Source organism: Ranitomeya variabilis, chromosome 6, assembly GCF_051348905.1.
Source record: "Ranitomeya variabilis isolate aRanVar5 chromosome 6, aRanVar5.hap1, whole genome shotgun sequence".
Classification (NCBI taxonomy): Eukaryota; Metazoa; Chordata; class Amphibia; order Anura; family Dendrobatidae; genus Ranitomeya; species Ranitomeya variabilis.
In genome coordinates this window covers 89,343,279-89,364,999 of record NC_135237.1, presented here as the reverse complement: position 1 = coordinate 89,364,999, position 21,721 = coordinate 89,343,279, and the positions used below count along the sequence as shown (strand labels likewise).

The window sequence follows — 21,721 nt, the reverse complement described above, 5'->3', positions numbered from 1 at the left end:
TTCAGTGCTCAGCTGCGTCCGCAGGAGTTGGTGAATCAGCTCGTCCGCTCCGGTCTGCAGGAGGTCAGCGTCAACTGTGGAGGTCTGGCTGCGGTGCCTCTCCGGGTAGCTGGGGGAGTCCTCGGCTCCGACCCCACGCTCCGGCTCCGGGCGGCTGGCCATGGCGTCCTCCATGTCACTGACTTCTTCTTCCTGGTCCTTTTCCCGCTCTCTCCTTCGTGGGCGGTTTCGTTTTCTCTGTCTCTGCCCACCATTGAGGATCAGGAGGCGGATCTCGGCTGCTGACGGACACGTCCTCAAGGGGCCGAGATATTTAGACTGGGCGGCCATTGTCTTTCGCGCTCTTCAGCTTGTTCACGCCCACTTCCACGCCCTTCTTCTTCTCCTGCGCTCTCCTTAGCGCTGTAATGGCGGCGGTTTTGGCGCGAACTGTTGGCGGCAAGTGACAATCCACAGTCTTTGCAATAAAGTACAGTCCAAGCACAGTAAATCACAGTTCCAAGGCACACATGACCTGATTCTTCAGGCTTAAGTAGATCCTGTTCATGACGCCAAGTTGTAGCGCCCCCACTGTCGCAGGGCCGAGGGGTACCCGGTACCGGGCCTCTGAGTCTCTGCTCTGGGGTTGTCACAGTGGCTAGACCCGGTCCGTGACCCTGCTGAGGGGCGTACAGTGATAGATGTAGATGGTGATGTTGCGGTGCAGTGTAGGTTGTAGTAAATAACGAGGACACCAGGTTGCAGTCTCTTTACCTCTTTACTGAAGATCTCTGGGTCCTCAGTCCGGAATCCGGATAACCAGGCTGCGCAAGTCCAGCCGGTCCAATGGCACCTCCAGAGTTCTCTTAGCAGGTGGAGATCTGTGCCTTCCTTCTAGCGCTAGGTGTTGCGGTCCTTCCCTGCTGTGCTTACGGAAAGTCCCCACAACTGTTGTGTCTGTTTCTTAAGTTCCCTCACAACTCGATTAGATGATGTTCTGCTAATCCTCCGTCCCCCCCTGATGTTACGGTTAGGACGGCACCCGTATGACGGGTAGGCTCGGAGCTCTTCCGGGACCCTAGAGTCGCCCCTCTCCACAAGTTGCCCCCCAAGACTGCATAGGTGATTTAGGTGAGACAGCCCGCCTTAGACTGACTGTCCTGCCGTTGGTTTAGAGTATTGCCTGAAGCTGAATATTGTAATACTCCCTCGGCGTTCCGGCCGCCGGTTGTGCGCCTCAGTAGGATGTTGCCTCGGTCTCACAGCACGACTCCTACTGGTATTCTCCTTGTTGCTTTGATCTCGTTTCTCACTCAGCACAATATATCTCGCTTCTGATCCTTCCTTGGGCACCGCCGCTATGCTGAGCAGGCACGGTCCCGTTACGTTCTCTCAAGTAGCCAGGCCTCTGTCAGGATCCCACCCCTGACAGGGACCCTACCAAATCTTCCCCCACAACACCCTCTGCCACAAGGTGTTGCCTGGTTCTAACCCAGTCAGCTTTCTCTTCTAACTTCCTGCCTGACCCCCAGTTTTACCAGTATGTGAGGAGTGGCCTAATGAATAGAACCCTTAGCTCCCCCTGGAGGCCCGGCTGTGAAATGTATTGGTGTCTGTGATACCTGGTCAGATGAACTCCTTCAGTGCCATCAGACGTACCATAGCTCCCCTTAGTGGCGGAGCCACAGAACTGCAACGACCAGGACTCTGGGGCACTGCAGTTACACTTAGGACTCGCTCACACTGAGGCAGAATGCAGAAAAGTGCAATGCGAGAAAACATTGCATTGCAGAAATTGCTTATCTGTGGGATTTTCCTCAGCTATAATGGCACTGAGAAAAAATTGCAGCATGCTGTGAGTGGCCACGTATATAGGATGAGACACCAAAGCAATGGGTGCTAGAAAAAAAATTGTACGGCACACGGGACATGCGTATGCTGTCAGATTTTTCTGCACACATCTCAAAGAAACCGCAGAATTTCATCAGCTAAGTACAGTAAATTCACAGCCAGAACTCTGAGAATAGATAAATAGATAGAATAGATTGATATCCTGTAGATATATATTTTCAAAAGCCCCCTCCATATTATAAACTTCCATGCTTTAGTGCCTTTCATGTAGCACTAAAGGGTGTTTAGCCTTGTTTAACCTAATAAATAAATAAATAATAAAATGATGTGAGATCCCCCTATTTTTGGACAACCAGCAAAGGTAAAGCAAACTGCAGAAGGCTGATATTATCCGGCTGGGACAGTCCATGATTTTAGGCAGTTCTCAACCTAAATATACCAGCTTGCAGCCACCCCAGAAGTGGCACATGACATTAAATACACCAATTCTGGCGCTTTGCCTGGCTCTTCCCGATTACCTTGGTGTGGTGTCAGTCGAAGTGATAGCAGTTTGGGTTGATGTCAGCTGTAACTTGCCGAAAATCACTGGCAGCAAACCCTAGGGTTGGTAATGGAGAGGTGTCTATCAGACATTCCCATTACTAACCCAGTAATCCAAAAATAAAATCGCACACAAAAAAGAACACTCCTCAATGCATTCCTGGTTCTCCAATATATTAAATCAAAATATATATAAAAAAAGCATTGAAGGTTCGCCTTAGTCCAGGGAATCCGCTGTAGTCAACAAATTTATATCTGAAAAACATAAAGAGAGAAATAAAGATAAGACCTTGTCTCTCGTTCACCAATTTTTTAGAAAACAAGAAGTTCCCACACCGGTCTCTGTCTTATGCCCTGACTCGTGACTGCGGATACAGGCCGGCGTGAGACATGGCGCTGATCTGTGCCCGTATTCACAATAAAAGGTGCAATGTTCATGGGCTTAGAAGTGCCAACTGCTGGAGCGGTGCAGATCTGGGTATTGTCCTGACAAATTCCGAATTCATCAGAAAAATCTCACCTGTTCATGAACGGTTTATTTATCTTCACTAGGGTGGGTTCACTCCATTTGACCAAGGTCTGTTTCAGGCCATATTTTCCCAAAATCGCGACAAAAAATGCACCATAATTGCAATGTGTGTACACACACTAACCATCTCTTAAAATGGATTATGTTATTTAGTGAGGGAGAGAAGGGACAAGAGACCACCATGGTCGAAATATTCAAAATGGATGAAATGGAAGAAAACATCGGACCGTAAGCAAAGAGATAATGAGAAATACACATATTATGGATTGTATATGCGTTACTGTGACTGATACCTGACTTGTTACAACTGGGTACACACTGAGGAAGGCTCGGGCTGAGATATAGCAGATTTTACATGGCAGACATGGAGGCCTCCAGAAGGTTCCCGTCAGTCATAATAACCGATCGGCACCCCACAATTGCATCTCATGGAGGAGGGGGTGTCAATGGCTGTCAGAAGTGAATGCACTCTAAAACTCATTTATAAAAGGATCAACTATAACAATGGCCATTTATTAGAGAGTTAATGCTTATAATCTGTTACTGTATGTGTAACAAGGTGGAGACTGGGGAGGATATGAAACATGGCTGTACATATTATAAGGGATCAGCTCTCAGGTAGACGCTGCTGCACACAGGGTTCAAAACACACGTGCGGTTTATTAAATGTCCATAAACCATCCAGCTTAGCAAACAAAAACTGCCTCTTCTGGGTACAAAAGGTATAAGATCAACAAAAACCGTCCATACATAGCACGGGCTCACACAATTAAACCTTCACATCAGACCTTCACTCAGCCTCTAGCAGACTGAGCCACACAAGTAAGGTCTCTTCAGCTTGCACACAGCACCATACTGATACAGGTGGACTTCCGTACCACGGCCCGGAGTGGGGATATGTGGACATTAGTGTTGAGCGAATATACTCGTTTCTCGAGATTTCCCGAGCATGCTCTGGTGTCCTCCGAGTATTTTTTAGTGCTCGGAGTTTTTGTTTTTAGCGCCGCAGCTGAATGATTTACATCTGTTAGCCAGCATACGTACATTTTGGGGTTGGCTGGTTGCTAGGGAATCCCCACATGTACTTATGCTGGCTAACAGATGTAAATCATTCAGCTGCGGTGCTAAAAACTAAAACTCCGAGCACTAAAAAATACTCGGAGTACACCCGAGCATGCTCAGGAAATCTCGAGTAACGAGTATTTTTCGCTCATCACTAGTGGACACCCATCTCTCTGACTGCTCGTAAACCTTGCCCTGGGCATTTTTCATTAACTTTCTCAGCAATATACAGTGCCTAGCGAAAGTATTCAGCCCCATGGAATGTTTCAACCTTTTCCCACATATCATGCTTCAAACATAAAGATACCAAATGTAAAATTTTGGTGAAGAATCAACAACAAGTGGAACACAATTGTGAAGTTGAACGAAATTTATTGGTTATTTTAAATTTTTGTGGAAATTCAAAAACTGAAAAATGGGGCGTGCAATATTATTCTGCCCCTTTACTTTCAGTGCGGCAAACTCACTCCAGAAGTTCACTGTGGATCTCTGAATGATCCAATGTTGTCCAAATGACTAATGATGATAAATATAATCCACTTGTGTGTAATCACGTCTCCGTATAAATGCACTTGCTCTGAGATAGTCTCAGGGTTCTGTTTGAAGCACAGAGAACATCATGAAGATCAAGGAACACAACAGGCAGGTCCATGATGTGGACAAGTTTAAAGCCAGATTTGGATACAAAATGATTTCCAAAACTTTAAACATCCCAAGGAGCACTGTGCAAGCAATCATATTAAAATGGAAGGAGTATCATACCACTGCAAATCTACCAAGACTCGGCCGTCCCTCTAAACTTTAATCTCAAACAAGGAGAAGACTGATCAGAGATGCAGCCAAGAGGCCCATGATCACTCTGGATGAACTGCAGAGATCTACAGCTGAGGTGGGACAGTCTGTCCATAGGACAACAATCAGTCGTACACTGCACAAATCTGGCCTTTATGGAAGAGTGGCAAGAAGAAAGCCATTTCTCAAAGATATCCATAAAAATTGTCATTTAAAGTTTGCAACAAGCCACCTGGGAGACAAACCAAACATGTGAAAGAAGGTGCTCTGGTCAGATGAAACCAAAATCGAACTTTTTGGCAACAATGCCAAACGATATGTTTGGCATAAAGGCAACACAGCTCATCACCCTGAACACACCATCCCCACTGTCACACATGGTGGTGGCAGCATCATGGTTTGGGCCTGCTTTTCTTCAGCAGGGACAGGGAAGATGGTTAAAATTGATGGGAAGATGCATGGAGCCAAATACAGGACAATTCTTGAAGAAAACCTGTTGGAGTCTGCAAAAGACCTGAGACTGGGACTGAGATATGTCTTCCAACAAGACAATGATCCCAAACATAAAGCAAAATCTACAATGGAATGTTTCATAAATAAACGTATCCAGGTGTTAGAATGGCCAAGTCAAAGTCCAGACCTCAATCCAATGGAGAATCTGTGGAAAGTGCTGAAAACTGCTGTTCACAAATGATCTCCATCAAACCTCACTGAGTTCGAGCTGTTTGCCAAGGAAGAATGGGCAAGAGTTTCAGTCTCTGGATGTACACAACTGATAGAGACATACCCTAAGCGACTTGCAGCTGTAATTGCAGCAAAAGGTGGGGCAACAAAGTATTAAGTTAAAGGGGCCAAATAATATTGCATGCCTCACTTTTCAGTTTTTGATTTTCCACAAAAATTTAAAATAACCAATAAATTTCGTTCAACTTCACAATTGTGTTCCACTTGTTGTTGATTCTTCACCAAAAATTTACATTTGGTATTTTTATGTTTGAAGCATGATATGTGGGAAAAGGTTGAAAAGTTCCAGGGGGCCGAATACTTTCGCAAGGCACTGTATGTGCTGGAGCCTGCTTTTCTGTCCTTACATCACTGAGGTTACCAAACTCAATGCTACATATCTCCCCTCGAGGACCTGTCTGGCAGCCTTATTAAAATATATATGGCTGTAGTTCTTCCTCTGTAAAAGTGTCATTGAATGTCAGTTGTGGAAAAATTAGATAATGAACATAAGGCCACAAAAGGAGCAATAGATGGAATATGGTCACACAACTGAGTGACTCATTTGTGCCTATTTGCCCCTTTGGTGCAAATATTCAGTGAATATTCTTGTTTCAGTGCTATTTATGTACTTCTGATCTTCTCTACTTCCCTAAGTTCCCTTCTTTGTGAGCGTCAACACACCCTCTTCTTTCCCCTGTATACTGCTATCTGCCATCCCCACAACCCTAACTTCTCCTGCAGTATTGGGGTTCTCCCTACCTTAGGCAAATTCCCCCAACACATTTTTCCCCCTCCACTTCATTTTTTTCGGTTTCAATTAATGGTATAAATTTCAAGGTTGACTCACAACTTAGTCTAAGTTCTTGACTTTGGTCCACTGTGTACTTGAGTTTGACATCCCTGGATACAACATGGCTGCATATACTGTACATAACTGATGTTAGAAGAGTCAACAAAACATAAGAGCAGTGAGGACAGAAAAAAGTTTTCACATTGTTATGTAAAGATTCTCACACAGATAGAAGTGAAGTTTATGGAGTCCATTGTTGGTTATCTGTTTTTTATCTACTAAGTCTCTATAACTGTGCCCATGATTGCTACAACTTCAGTCATTGCATTTATTTAGGATACACACTGTACAGATGTTATTTTCTAACTATCTCTATTTCTAAAGAAAACTTAATTTTTGTTATAGATATGAAATTAAGACTGCCTGGGCTGAAACAGAGCCAATCCCTTAAAAAGAGGAATCATGGCTGCATTTACTCCAATGTATAATTTGATTTTTTAATGATGATATCATATTGTGACTAGTGATGGGCGAACCCGAACACTAAAGTTCAGGGTCCATACCAAACACTTACTGTTTGGGCACGGACCCCGAACATGGTCTTTTCCAGGAAGTCCATTTTACTGTTCGGGTTTAGCACCCCAAACATCAGGTGTTTCCCACGTTGATGTCTGCATGACAGCGCGAGAAACACCGGTAGCTCTGATTGGTAATAATATTCTTACTACCGGTCAGAGCACCAGCAGCTGTGACTGGAGGTAAAAAGTTTACCTTTGGTCACAAGGGCATCAGTTGATGAGAGTACTACTCCCATCAGCCAAAACTTACTGCCACTAATAACAGTGATAGCAGGCGCCGTTAACATGAATACTCATCATCTGGCACTTGCACTATAAATAAATGTGAAAAAAAAGATTTTCTATTTTTGATAACCAGAATAGCAAAACTGACAGCTGCAGGCTGCAACCCTCAGCTGTCAGATTTATCATGTCTGGTTATCAAGAATAGAGGGGTCCCATGCCAAATTTTTCAAATTATTTAAATAAATAATTTAAAAAAACACCTGGGGGCCCTCTCAATTTTGACAACCAGCCAAGCTAAAGCAGACACCTGCGGGTTGGTATTCTCAGGCTGGTAAAGGGCCATGGATATTGGCCCTCTCAGCCTAAAAATAGCATCCTGCAGCTGCACGAGAAAAGGCTTATCTATTAGAATTTTCTCACTGTGAACTGCAGGGAACTCAGTGCTGCACCATGAGACGTTTTCTTGGTGCTAGCTGCTATTTTTAGGCTGGAAGGGCAATTTCCATGGCCCCTTTCCAGCCTGAGAATATTAGCCCCCAGCTGTCTTCTTTACCTTGGCTGGTTATCAAAAAATTTAGGGATCCCATTCCATTTTTTAAAATAATTTTTTGAATAATTAAAAAAAAACATTGGTGGGACCCCTTTATTCTTAATAACCTGCCTTGCTAAAGCTGACAGCTGAAGGTTGCAAATCGCAGCTGTCAATTTTGCCATGCTGGTTATCAAAAATAGAAAGACCCATCATTTTCTTCAAATTTATTTATTTATAGCGCAGGCACCGACTGATGAATACTCCCATCAATGAAGCCTGATCTTGCTTTTATTAGCGGCAGCAGGCGTAAGCTGATGGGAGTAGTACTCGCTAATCAGCCGCAGCTCTTTGACAGCATGGCAAACAATGGATGCTCGGGCACTCCATTCATCTGAATGGGGTTTGGGTTCGGATACTGTTCTGGTACCCAAACCAAACTTTTTTTTAACTGTTTGGCAGAACCCGCCAGACCCGAAAATCCAGGGGTTCACCCATCATTAAATGTGTCATTAGCACAGGACATTACACAGGACAATATCACGGTATAAATCTCATAGACAGATCAGAATGATATTGAGATGGAACAGCTTTCATCCAAGACACACACAAAAAAATCAATAATTTACAGTCAAGGTACATTCGGATCTGTTCAATGACGACAGGAAACTGCACCTACTGTCACTGAGGAAAACATTGCTACTACAAGGGTATCACCCACTTGTAATTGATGAACAGATCCACAGAGCTACAAGGATCCCAAGAAGCAGCCTCCTGGATTAGAGAAGGAGGACAACAACAGGGTGTCTCTTGTGGTCACATACAACCCTCACATGAACATCTTAAGGAAAATTGGCACTGACCTCCAACCCATATTCCAAAGTGACCACAGGCTAAAAGCAATATTCCCAGAACTGCCACTGCTCTCCTACTAACAACCTCCCAACCTAAGGACTATCCTTGTTAGAAGTGTCCTCACATCACTATTACAGACGGCACAGTCCTCTGTAACAGTAAGAAATTCAAGACCTGTACCCACATATCACCATCAGATAATATCCCCATACCTAAAACAAATCAGGACTATAAATAAGATCATGGACTCTTTTTCATGTACATCCTCCAATGTGGTGTACATGAAACAATGTACAAGGTGCAATGCAGGGACATACATCGGGGAAACAAAACAAAAACTACAAACAAGGATGAATCTGCATAGACATCCAATAAAAAATGAGCTGGAGACGCCTGTAGGAATACACTTCTCTCGACCTGGATACAGGATAGCAGATCTAAAAGTTCTGATATTGAAAGGTCATTTTAACAGTGACAGAGAAAGAAAAACATGGGAGTTCGAGTTGATAAATATGTTTCAATCTCTAACAATAGGACTCAATTTGACACCTGGATTCACGACTCATTACATGGACACAGTTCACACCTCCATAAAAAGGTCTTCAGATCTCTGATAGAACACGTGCACCTCATCTGCATGTATAACAAAAACCTTAATTTGATCTCCTTGGCCTATCTCTAGCAAGCATCACCTCATGTCCTTGTGTAATTCCTATTTAAATGTTGCCATCTTTTCTCAGTAATTCACTTGTAATAAAGCCTCATGAACGGGGCTTTTGAGCTCTGAAAGCTTGCAAATGTAATTTCTCTGGTTAGCCAATAAATTTATCACTGCTTGAATACTTTTCTTAATTTTTTGGGACATAAGTATTTACATAGATTTTTTCTGGCTAAAACACGGTACCACAATTTTATTTTGCATTGTACAAAAAATCAAAGGAACCACAAAATTTCATCAGCTAAGTATACTAAATTCACAGCCAGAACTCTCAGAATAGATAGATAGAATAGATTGATATCCTGTAGATATATATCTTCAAAAGCCCCCTCCATATAATAAACTTGCACCCTTCAGTGCCTTTTATGTGGCACTAAAGGGCATTTAGCCTAGTTTAACCTAATAAATAAATAAAAAAATGATGTGAGATCCCCTTATTTTTTGGAAACCAGCAAAGGTAAAGCAGACACCAGAAGGCTGATATTATCAGGCTGGAACAGTCCATGATTTTAGGCACTTTTCAGCCTAAAAATACCAGCCTGCAGCCACCCCAGAAGTGGCACATGACATTAAATACACCAATTCTGGCACTTTGCCTGGCTCTTCCCAATTACCTTGGTGTGGTATCAATTGCAGTGACAGTAGTTTGGGTTGATGTCAGCTGTAACTTGCCGACAATCACTGGCAGCAAACCTTGGGGTTAATAATGGAGAGGTGTCTTTCAGACATACCCATTACTAACCCAGTAATCCAAAAATAAAAACACACAAATTAAGACTTTATTTGAAAAAACACTCTTCGACACTTTCCTGGTTCTCCAATATATTAAATCAAAATAAATATTAAAAAAAACTACGAAGGTTAGCCTTAGTCCAGGGAATCTGCCATAGTCCACAAATGGAGAGAAATAAAGACAAGACCTTGTCCCTCATTCACCAATTTATTAGAAAACAAGAAGTTGCCACACAGGTGTCCGTCTTGTGCCCTGACTTCGGATACAGACCGGTGTGATACATGGCGCTGATCTGTGCCCCTATTCACAATAAAAGGTGCAGTGTTCTTGGGCTTTGAAGTGCCAACTGCTGGAGCGGTGCAGATCTGGGTACTGTCGTGAAAAATCTAAATTCATTGGAACGTTTTTTTTATCTTCACTAGAGTGGGTTCACTCCATTTGATCGAGGTCTGTTTCTTGAATCAAAGCAAAAAAGACCAGACACAATTTGGCGTGTACACCTGTTTCAATACTCAGATCAAGAAGATAACAATAATAAAATATATAGATTTATTTTGACATTAGGACAGACAAATCCACAAACCATAAAAATAATTAAAAACAAAAATACATCATGGCGGTCAACCCGCACCCCTCAATATTAAACAGTGACAACCTGTCAGTTTTCATAACCGTGTGTTAAATCAACAGTACACAACTGGCTGTTAATAATAAGCTATGACAGAATCACAAATCAATAAATTACAATAATTTGTGAGAATAATTCATAGTAACCGTGACCAAACATCGAACCTGACCTATTCATGTCCAGAATGTGACCCAGTTGTCCCCTACAATTATGGGTTAAATGTCTGTAAGCTGAGTTTAGAATTACATGGTATGGAGGTCACAAAGCACAAAAAAGTGGGCACATCAAAATATCTGTTCAAGCTTAATGCTCACCACTGCTGGCAAGAGGAAAAAAAGCCAGAAATGTCCATTTAAAGTGAGTGCTTTTCAATACTGACAGGAGGAAAGGCCAAGGATATCAATAGGAATGAGCCAGTGAGCTGAAGAAAAAAGTCCATAGGCATATATACCCGAAGACTCACGGGAAGCACCAAGAAACTGCCATGGTGGGCAGTACCTAAAGAAAGAGGCGTGGGCAGGAGAGCCCACGCGTATCGCTGTCTTAGGACAGCTTCATCAAGGAAGCTCATTCCTTTTGATATCCTTGGCCTTTCCTCCTGTCAGTATTGAAAAGCACTCACTGTAAATGGACATTGGTGTAAATGGTGAGCATTATCTTGAATAGATATTTTGATGTGCACACTTTTTTTATGCTTTGTGACCTCTGTACCATGCAATTCTAAAATCAGTTTATTGACATTTAACCCATTATTGTAGGAGATGACTGGGTCATATTCTGGACATGAATAGGTCAGATTTGATGTTTGGTCACAGTTGCTATGAATTATTAGTCATGAATTATTCTCACAAATTATTGTAATTTATTGATTTGTGATTCTGTCATAGCTTATTATTAACAGCCAGTTGTGTACTATTGATTCAACACACGGTTATGAAAACTGACAGGTTGTCACCGCTTAATATTGAGGGGTGCGGGTTGACCGCCATGATGTATGTTTGTTTATAACTGTTTTTATTGTTTGTGGATTTGTGTGTCCTATTGTCCATACAAAGCTATATATTTTATTATTGTTATCTTTATCTTAGTATTGAAACAGGTGTGCGCCCCAATTGTGTCTCTGGTCTTTTTTGCTTTGATTCAGGTTGTATTTTCAGGCACGGTGCGGCACCCTGCTACACTAACTGACATGCAGACTAACGGAGGTGCACCCTATCTTCTCCCCTGTTACGAGGTCTGCTTCTTGACATATTTTTCCAAGATCGCCACAAAAAATGCACCATAATTGCAATGTGTGTACCAACTCTAGCCATCTCTTAAAATGTTTTATGTTATTTAGTGAGGAAGAGAAAGGACAAGAGACCACCATGATTGAAATAATCGACTTAGATGACATTGATGAGAACATTGAACCGTAAGTAAAGAGATAATGAGATATACACATATTATGGATAGTATAGGATTGTATATGTGTAACCATGACTGATACCTGACTTGTTACATCTGGGTACAGACTGAGGAAGGCTCAGGCTGAGTTATACAGTAGATTTCACATGGCAGACATGGAGGCCTCCAGAAGGTTCCCGGCAGTCATCATAATAACCGATCGGCACCCCACAATTGCGTCTCATGGAGGAGGGGGTGTCATTGGCTGTCAGAAGTGAACGCACTCTAAACCTCACTTATAAAAGGATCAACTACAACAATGGCCATTTATTAGAGAGCTAATGCTTATAATCTGTTACTGTATGTGTAATAAGGTGGAAACTGGGGAGGATATGAAACATGGCTGTACATATTGTAAGGGATCAGCTCTCAGGTAGACGCTGCTGCACACACAGGGTTCAAAACAAACGTGCCGTTTATTAAATGTCCATTAACCATCCAGCTTATCAAACAAAAACTGCCTCTTCTGGGTACAAACGGTATAAGATCACCAAACGTCACACAAACCGTCCATACGTAGCACGGGCTCACACGAGTAAACGTTAGACCTTCGTTCAGCCTCTAGCAGACTGAGCCATACAAGTAAGGACTCTTCACCTTGCACACAGCACCCTATTGATACAACTGGACTTTGTACCACGCCCCAGATTGGAGATATGTGGACATTCATCTCTCTGACTGCTCGTAAACCTTGCCCTGGGCACACTCTACTAAATCTCTCAGCACTATATGTGCTGCAGCCTGCTTTTCCCCTTACATCACTGAGGCTACCAACCTCGATGCTACATACCTCCCCTTGAGGATCTGTCCGGCATGGCTGTAGTTCTATCTCTGTAAGGCCAGTCTCACACGTCCAGATAATTCCGGTACCGGAAAAATCGGTACCGGAGTTATCCGTGTCCGTGAGCGCACGTGGCACATCAGTGTGGCACACGTGCGGCAGCCGTGTGTCGCCCGTGTGCCGACTGGGTACCACACGGACCGTGCAGGAGAGACAGCGCTACAGTAAGCTCTGTCCCCCTGTGTGGTGCTGAAGCCGCCATTCATCCGTTCTCTCCAGCAGCGTTCGCTGGGGAGAAGGGATGAAAAATCTTTTTTTTTTGTTTTTTTGGGTTTAAAATAAACTATCGGGCATCCTCCCCTGTCATGAATCCCAATGGCTAGGGATAGCAAGGGACAAGCAAAGTAATACAAAATATCGGACGAGCTCTAGGGTGATGGAACCTGGGCTGACCGCTGCCCTACGCCTGACAAACGCAACTAGAGATAGCCAGGGAGTGTGCCTACGTTGGTTCTAGACGCCACGCACCAGCCTAAGAGCTAACTAGTACTGCAGAGAAAATAAAGACCTCACTTGCCTCCAGAGGAATGAACCCCAAAAGGTATAGTTGCCCCCCACATGTATTGACGGTGAAATGAGAGGAAGGCACACACATAGAGATGATATATATAGGTTCAGCAAATTGAGGCCCGCTGTAAACTAGAAAGCAGAACGATACAAAAGGGGTCTGAGCGGTCAGCAAAAAACCCTAATCAAAAAACCATCCTGAGATTACAAGAACCCATGTGCCAACTCATGGCACATGGGGAGAACCTCAGTCCACTAGAGCTACCAGCTAGCATAGAGACATAATAAGCAAGCTGGACAAAAAAACCAACAACTGAAAATCAGCACTTAGCTTATCCTGAAAGATCTGGGAGCAGGTAGGCAGGAACCAAACAGAGCACATCTGAATACATTGATAGCCGGCAAGGGAATGACAGAAAGGCCAGGTAAAATAGGAAACACCCAGCCTCTGATGGACAGGTGGAAACCAAAGGCCGCAACCCACCAAAGTCACCCAGTACCAGCAGTAACCACCAGAGGGAGCCCACAAACAGAATCCACAACAGTACCCCCCCCTTGAGGAGGGGTCACCGAACCCTCACGAGAACCCCCAGGGCGATCAGGGTGAGCTCTATGGAAGGCGCGGACCAAATCAGTCGCATGAACATCGGAGGCGACCACCCAGGAATTATCCTCCTGACCATAACCCTTCCACTTAACCAAATACTGGAGTTTGCGTCTGGAAACACGAGAATCCAAGATCTTCTCAACAACATACTCCAATTCTCCCTCCACCAGCACCGGAGCAGGAGGCTCAACCGAAGGAACAACGGGCACCTCATACCTCCGCAACAACGACCGATGGAACACATTATGAATAGCAAACGATGCTGGGAGATCCAAACGAAAAGATACAGGGTTAAGAATCTCCGAGATCCTATAAGGACCGATGAACCGAGGCTTGAACTTAGGAGAAGAGACCTTCATAGGGACAAAACGAGAAGACAACCACACCAAATCCCCAACAAGAAGTCGGGGACCCACGCGGCGACGGCGATTAGCAAACTGCTGAGTCTTCTCCTGAGATAACTTCAAATTGTCCACCACCTGATTCCAAATCTGATGCAGCCTGTCCACCACCACGTCCACTCCAGGACAATCCGAAGACTCCACCTGACCAGAGGAAAAACGAGGATGAAACCCCGAATTACAAAAAAAAGGAGAGACCAACGTGGCAGAACTAGCCCGATTATTAAGAGCAAATTCGGCCAGTGGCAAAAAAGCAACCCAGTCATCTTGATCAGCAGAAACAAAACACCTCAAATAAGTTTCCAAGGTCTGATTAGTTCGCTCCGTCTGGCCATTCGTCTGAGGATGGAATGCAGACGAGAAAGACAAATCAATGCCCATCTTGGCACAAAACGTCCGCCAAAATCTAGACACAAACTGGGATCCCCTGTCAGAAACGATATTCTCCGGAATCCCATGTAAACGAACCACGTTCTGAAAAAATAAAGGGACCAACTCAGAGGAGGAAGGCAACTTAGGCAAGGGCACCAAATGAACCATCTTAGAAAAGCGGTCACACACAACCCAGATAACGGACATTTTCTGTGAAACCGGGAGATCAGAAATAAAATCCATGGAAATGTGCGTCCAAGGCCTCTTCGGGATGGGCAAGGATAACAACAACCCACTGGCCCGAGAACAGCAAGGCTTAGCTCGAGCACACACTTCACAAGACTGCACAAAGGTACGCACATCCCTAGACAAGGAAGGCCACCAAAAAGACCTGGCCACCAAGTCTCTAGTACCAAATATTCCAGGATGACCAGCCAACACAGAAGAATGGACCTCGGAGATGACTCTACTGGTCCAATCATCCGGAACAAACAGTCTTTCTGGTGGACAACGATCCGGTTTATCCACCTGAAACTCCTGCAATGCACGTCGCAAGTCTGGGGATACGGCGGACAATATTACCCCATCCCTAAGGATACCAGTAGGCCCAGAGTCTCCAGGAGAGTCAGGCACAAAACTCCTGGAAAGAGCATCTGCCTTCACATTCTTTGAACCTGGCAGGTATGAAACCACGAAATTGAAACGAGAAAAAAACAACGACCAACGAGCCTGTCTAGGATTCAAACGCCTGGCAGACTCAAGGTAAATGAGATTCTTGTGATCAGTCAAGACCACCACACGATGTTTAGCACCCTCAAGCCAATGACGCCACTCCTCAAATGCCCACTTCATGGCCAAAAGCTCCCGATTACCCACATCATAATTGCGCTCGGCGGGCGAGAATTTTCTAGAGAAGAATGCACATGGCTTCATCACCGAGCCATTAGAACTTCTCTGTGACAAAACCGCCCCCGCTCCAATCTCGGAAGCATCAACCTCAACCTGAAAAGGAAGTGAAACATCTGGTTGACACAACACAGGAGCAGAAGAAAACCGGCGCTTAAGTTCCTGAAAGGCCTCCACGACCGCAGGAGACCAATCAGCAACATCAGCACCCTTTTTAGTCAAATCAGTCAAAGGTTTAACAATACTGGAAAAATTAGCAATGAACCGACGATAAAAATTAGCAAACCCCAAGAACTTCTGAAGGCTCTTAACAGATGTAGGTTGTGTCCAGTCACAAATCGCCTGAACCTTGACGGGATCCATCTCAATAGTAGAAGGAGAAAAAATGTACCCCAAAAAAGAAATCTTCTGGACTCCGAAGAGACACTTTGAGCCCTTCACAAACAGAGAATTGGCCCGCAGAACCTGAAGCACCTTCCTGACCTGTAGAACATGAGACTCCCAGTCATCAGAAAACACCAAAATATCATCCAAATACACAATCATAAACTTATCCAGATATTCACGGAATATATTGTGCATAAAGGACTGAAAGACTGACGGAGCATTGGAGAGTCCAAAAGGCATTACCAAATACTCAAAATGGCCCTCAGGCGTATTAAAGGCGGTTTTCCACTCATCACCCTGTTTTATCCGCACCAGATTATACGCACCGCGAAGATCTATCTTAGTGAACCACCTAGCCCCCTTAATGCGAGCAAACAAATCAGTCAATAATGGCAATGGATACTGATACTTGACTGTAATCTTATTCAGAAGGCGATAATCTATACAAGGCCTCAGGGAACCATCTTTTTTTGCCACGAAAAAAAAACCTGCTCCCAGAGGGGACGAAGATGGACGAATATGTCCCTTTTCCAAGGACTCCTTAATATAATTCCGCATAGCAGTATGCTCTGGCAGTGACAGATTAAATAAACGACCCTTAGGGAACTTACTGCCAGGAATCAATTCTATAGCACAGTCACAATCTCTATGCGGAGGGAGCGAATTGAGCTTAGGCTCCTCAAAAACATCCCTATAGTCAGACAAAAACGCAGGGATCTCAGAAGGAGTAGATGAAGCGATTGAAATCGGAGGTGCATAATCATGAACCCCCTGACATCCCCAGCTTAACACAGACATTGTTTTCCAGTCCAGGACAGGATTATGAGTTTGTAACCATGGCAGACCAAGCACTAGTACATCATGTAAATTATACAGTACAAGGAAGCGAATCACCTCCTGATGAACGGGAGTCATGCGCATGGTCACTTGTGTCCAATACTGCGGTTTATTCATAGCCAATGGTGTAGAGTCAATTCCCTTCAGAGGAATAGGAACTTCCAGAGGCTCCAGACTAAAACCGCAGCGTTTAGCAAATGACCAATCCATAAGACTCAGGGTAGCGCCCGAATCCACATAGGCATCGACGGAAATGGAAGACAGTGAAAAAATCAGAGTCACAGACAAAATGAACTTAGGCTGCAGAGTACCAATGGCAAAAGATTTATCAACCCTTTTTGTGCGTTTAGAGCATGCTGATATAACATGAGCTGAATCACCACAATAAAAACACAATCCATTTTTCCGCCTATAATTTTGCCGTTCACTTCTGGACTGAATTCTATCACATTGCATAGTCTCAGGTGCCTGTTCAAAAGACACCGCCATCTGGTGCACGGGTTTGCGCTCCCGTAAACGCCGATCAATCTGAATGGCCATAGCCATCGACTCATTCAGACCTGTAGGCGTAGGGAACCCCACCATAATATCCTTAATGGCCTCGGAAAGACCATTTCTGAAGTTTGCAGCCAGGGCGCACTCATTCCACTGAGTAAGCACCGACCATTTCCGAAATTTTTGACAATATATTTCCGCTTCATCATACCCCTGAGAGAGGGCTAATAAAGCCTTTTCAGCCTGAATCTCCTGGTTGGGTTCCTCATAGAGCAATCCCAATGCCAGAAAAAACGCATCCACATTGAGCAATGCAGGATCCCCTGGTGCCAATGCAAATGCCCAATTCTGAGGGTCGCCTCGCAGGAAAGATATTACAATCTTGACCTGTTGAGCAGGGTCTCCAGAGGAGCGAGATTTTAAAGAAAGAAACAATTTACAATTGTTCCTGAAATTCAGGAAGGTAGATCTATCTCCAGAAAAGAACTCTGGAATAGGAATTCTAGGTTCAGACATGGGAGTGTGAACAACAAAATCCTGTATGTTTTGAACTTTTGCCGCGAGATTACTCAGGCTGGAAGCCAAACTCTGGACATCCATGTTAAACAGCTAATATCAGAGCCATTCAAGGGTTAAGAGGAGGTAAGAAGCAGCTAGACAGCAATTAAGGGCTAGGCAGCAAAACTCTGAAGGAAAAAAAAAAAAAAATTTCCCTTAAACACTTCTTTTTCTCCTGCTTCAGCCCAAACAATTAACACTTTGTGGGCCGGCTATACTGTCATGAATCCCAATGGCTAGGGATAGCAAGGGACAAGCAAAGTAATACAAAATATCGGACGAGCTCTAGGGTGATGGAACCTGGGCTGACCGCTGCCCTACGCCTGACAAACGCAACTAGAGATAGCCAGGGAGCGTGCCTACGTTGGTTCTAGACGCCACGCACCAGCCTAAGAGCTAACTAGTACTGCAGAGAAAATAAAGACCTCACTTGCCTCCAGAGGAATGAACCCCAAAAGGTATAGTTGCCCCCCACATGTATTGACGGTGAAATGAGAGGAAGGCACACACATAGAGATGATATATATAGGTTCAGCAAATTGAGGCCCGCTGTAAACTAGAAAGCAGAACGATACAAAAGGGGTCTGAGCGGTCAGCAAAAAACCCTAATCAAAAAACCATCCTGAGATTACAAGAACCCATGTGCCAACTCATGGCACATGGGGAGAACCTCAGTCCACTAGAGCTACCAGCTAGCATAGAGACATAATAAGCAAGCTGGACAAAAAAACCAACAACTGAAAATCAGCACTTAGCTTATCCTGAAAGATCTGGGAGCAGGTAGGCAGGAACCAAACAGAGCACATCTGAATACATTGATAGCCGGCAAGGGAATGACAGAAAGGCCAGGTAAAATAGGAAACACCCAGCCTCTGATGGACAGGTGGAAACCAAAGGCCGCAACCCACCAAAGTCACCCAGTACCAGCAGTAACCACCAGAGGGAGCCCACAAACAGAATCCACAACACTCCCCCCTCCCACCCCCTGTGCGCCCGGCCGCCGGCATTAAAATACTCACCCGCCTCCCTTGACGCTTGCTCTCCACCCCGCAGCTTCTCCTGTATGAGCGGTCACGTGGTGCCGCTCATTACAGTTGATGAATATGCGGCTCCACCTCCCATAGGGGTGGAGACGCATATTCATCACTGTAATGGGCGGCACCACGTGACCGCTCATACAGGAGAAGCTGCGGGGCGGAGAGCAAGCGTCGAGGGAGGCGGGTATTTTTATGCCGGCGGCCGGGTGCACAGGGGGTGGGAGGGGGGAGGATGCCCGAAAGTTTATTTTAAACCCCCCCAAAAAAAAAAAAAAAGATTTTTTATCCCTTCTCCCCAGCAAACGCTGCTGGAGAGAACGGATGAATGGCGGCTTCAGCACCATGCTGGGGGGACAGTGCTTTCTGTAGCGCTGTCTCCTGCACGGCACATGGACTGCACACGGACAACATCCGTGTGCGGTACGTGTTTTACATGGACCCATTGACTTTAATGGGTCCGTGTGATCCGTGCGCTCCCACGAACACTGACATGTCTCCGTGTTTTTCAAACGGACACACGGTCCGCAAAAACACGCTGACATGTGCAGAGACACATTGATTTGAATGTGTCTACGTGAGTCAGTGTCTCCGGTACGTGAGAAAACTGTCACCTCACGTACTGGAGCCACTGACGTGTGAAAGCGGCCTAAAGGGGTCATTTAATGTCACTTGTGGTTAAATGACATAATGAAAATAAGTGTATAGAATTCAAAGAGTAGCTGACAGCACAACCAGCAATAGGATGCCCGTCCTAATTCCACGGACCAAAGTGGAAGTATACATACCCAAAAGAAATGAAGGACAGCATCCAATCCAGGTGATAAATCTCTTCTTTTATTGTGCCAAGTGCGACGTTTCAACCCTCACAAGGTTTTTTTCAAGCATGTGCTTGAAAAAAACCTTGTGAATAATGAAAATAAGGTCACAAAAGGAGCAATAAATGGAACATGGTCACAGAAATCAGTGACTCCTTTGTGCCCATTTTCCCCTTTGGTGCAAATATTCTGAGCAGCATAAGGGCAGTGAGGTCAGAAACCCTCCAGTCATTTGTTCTTCAGTTTTCACATTCTGATGTAAAGATTCTTACATAGATAGAAGTGAAGTTTATGGGGTTCATTGTTGGTTATCTGTTTTTTTATCTACTAACGCTCTATATCAGTGCCCCTGATTGCTACAACTTCAGTATTTGCATTTATTTAGGAGACACACTATACACATTATATTTTCTAACTATCTTTATTTCTAATGAAAATTTTTTTTTTTATTATAGATATGAAATAAAGACTGCCTGGGCTGACACAGAGCCAATCCCGTAAGTAATAAGAGCAATCATGGCTGCATTTATTCCAAACTATAATTGGAATTTTGAATGATGATCTCATATTATGACTAGTGATGGGTGAACCCGAACACTAAAATTCAGGGTACATGCCGAACACTTACTGTTTGTCCACAGACCACGAACATGCACTTCTCCAGGAAGTCCGTGTTTCTGTTCGGGTTCAGCACCCAGAACATCAGGAATTTCCCACGTTGCAGGCTGCATGACAGCGCGAGAAACACCGGTGGCTCTGATTGGCGGTAAGATTCTTACTGCCGGTCAGAGCGCCAGCAGCTGTGACCGGAGGTAAAAAGTTTTCCCCCACTCACAGGGGCGAGGACTGATGATAGTACTACTCCTATTAGCCTACACCTGCTGCCTCCAATAATGGCAGTAGTCATCGTCTTTTGAATACGAATAACCAGAATAGCAAAACTGACAGCTGCTGGCTGCAACCCTCAGCTGCCAGCTTTATCATGATTGGTTATCAAAATAGAGGTGTCCCATGCCATATTTTTTAAATTATTTAAATAATTTAAAAAACGGCCTGGGTACCCTCTCATTTTTGACAACCAGCAAAGCTAAAGCAGACAGCTGGGGGTTGGTGTTCTCAGGCTGGTAAAGGGCCATGGATATTGACCCCCCCAGACTAAAAATAGCATCCTGCAACCTCACAAGAAAAGGCTTATCTATTGGAATTTTCTCACTGTGAACTGCAGTGAACTCACTGAACTCAGCGCTGCACCTGAGACTTTTTCTTGGTGCTGGCTGCTTATTTTTAGTTTGGAATCCCAAAATCAATTAGATGGCACATAGGCCACACGTATGCTGTACAATTTTTAAGCACACATCTCAAAGGAACCACAAAATTTCATCAGCTAGGTATAGAAAATTCACAGCCAGAACTGTCAGAATAGACAAATAGAAAGATAGAATAGATTAATATCCTCTAGATATATAATTTCAAAAGCCCCCTACATATAATAAACTTGCACCCTTTAGTGCCTTTCATGTGGCACTAAAGGGTGTTTAGCCTTGTTTAACCTAATAAATAAAAAAATGACGTGAGATCCTCCTTATTTTTGGACAACCAAAAAAGGTAAAGCAGATAGCAGAAGGCTGATATTATCAGGCTGGGACAGTCCATGATTTTAGGCAGTTCTCAGCCTAAAATACCAGCCTGCAGCCACCCCCAGAAGTGGCACAGGACACTAAATACACCAATTCTGGCACTTTGCCTGGCTCTTCCCGATTACCTTGGTATGGTGTCAATTAAGGTGATAGTAGTCTGTGTTGATGTCAGCTATATCGTGTCAAAAATCACTGATTTTGACATCCCTGAATACAACATGGCTGCATATACTGTACATAATAATAACTGATGTTAGAAGAGTCCAAAAACATAGGAGCAGTGAGGTCAGAAACCCTCCAGTCGTTTTGTTCTGAAGTTTTCACATTCTGATGTAAAGGT

The 21,721-nt window shown here is 44.2% G+C and overlaps 1 protein-coding gene across 2 annotated transcripts in view; it reads left to right on the top strand.

Annotated features, from left to right (window-relative positions):
* LOC143781868 (uncharacterized) overlaps nt 1–21,721 on the top strand; it is a 57,650-nt gene that overhangs the window by 26,109 nt on the left and 9,820 nt on the right. For both annotated transcript variants that reach the window (XM_077268770.1, XM_077268771.1), the window contains exons 12-14: nt 3,053–3,127; nt 11,875–11,949; nt 20,200–20,241. In XM_077268770.1, coding sequence (XP_077124885.1) covers nt 3,053–3,127; nt 11,875–11,949; nt 20,200–20,241 — 192 coding nt within the window. The remainder of the gene's footprint in view (nt 1–3,052; nt 3,128–11,874; nt 11,950–20,199; nt 20,242–21,721) is intronic.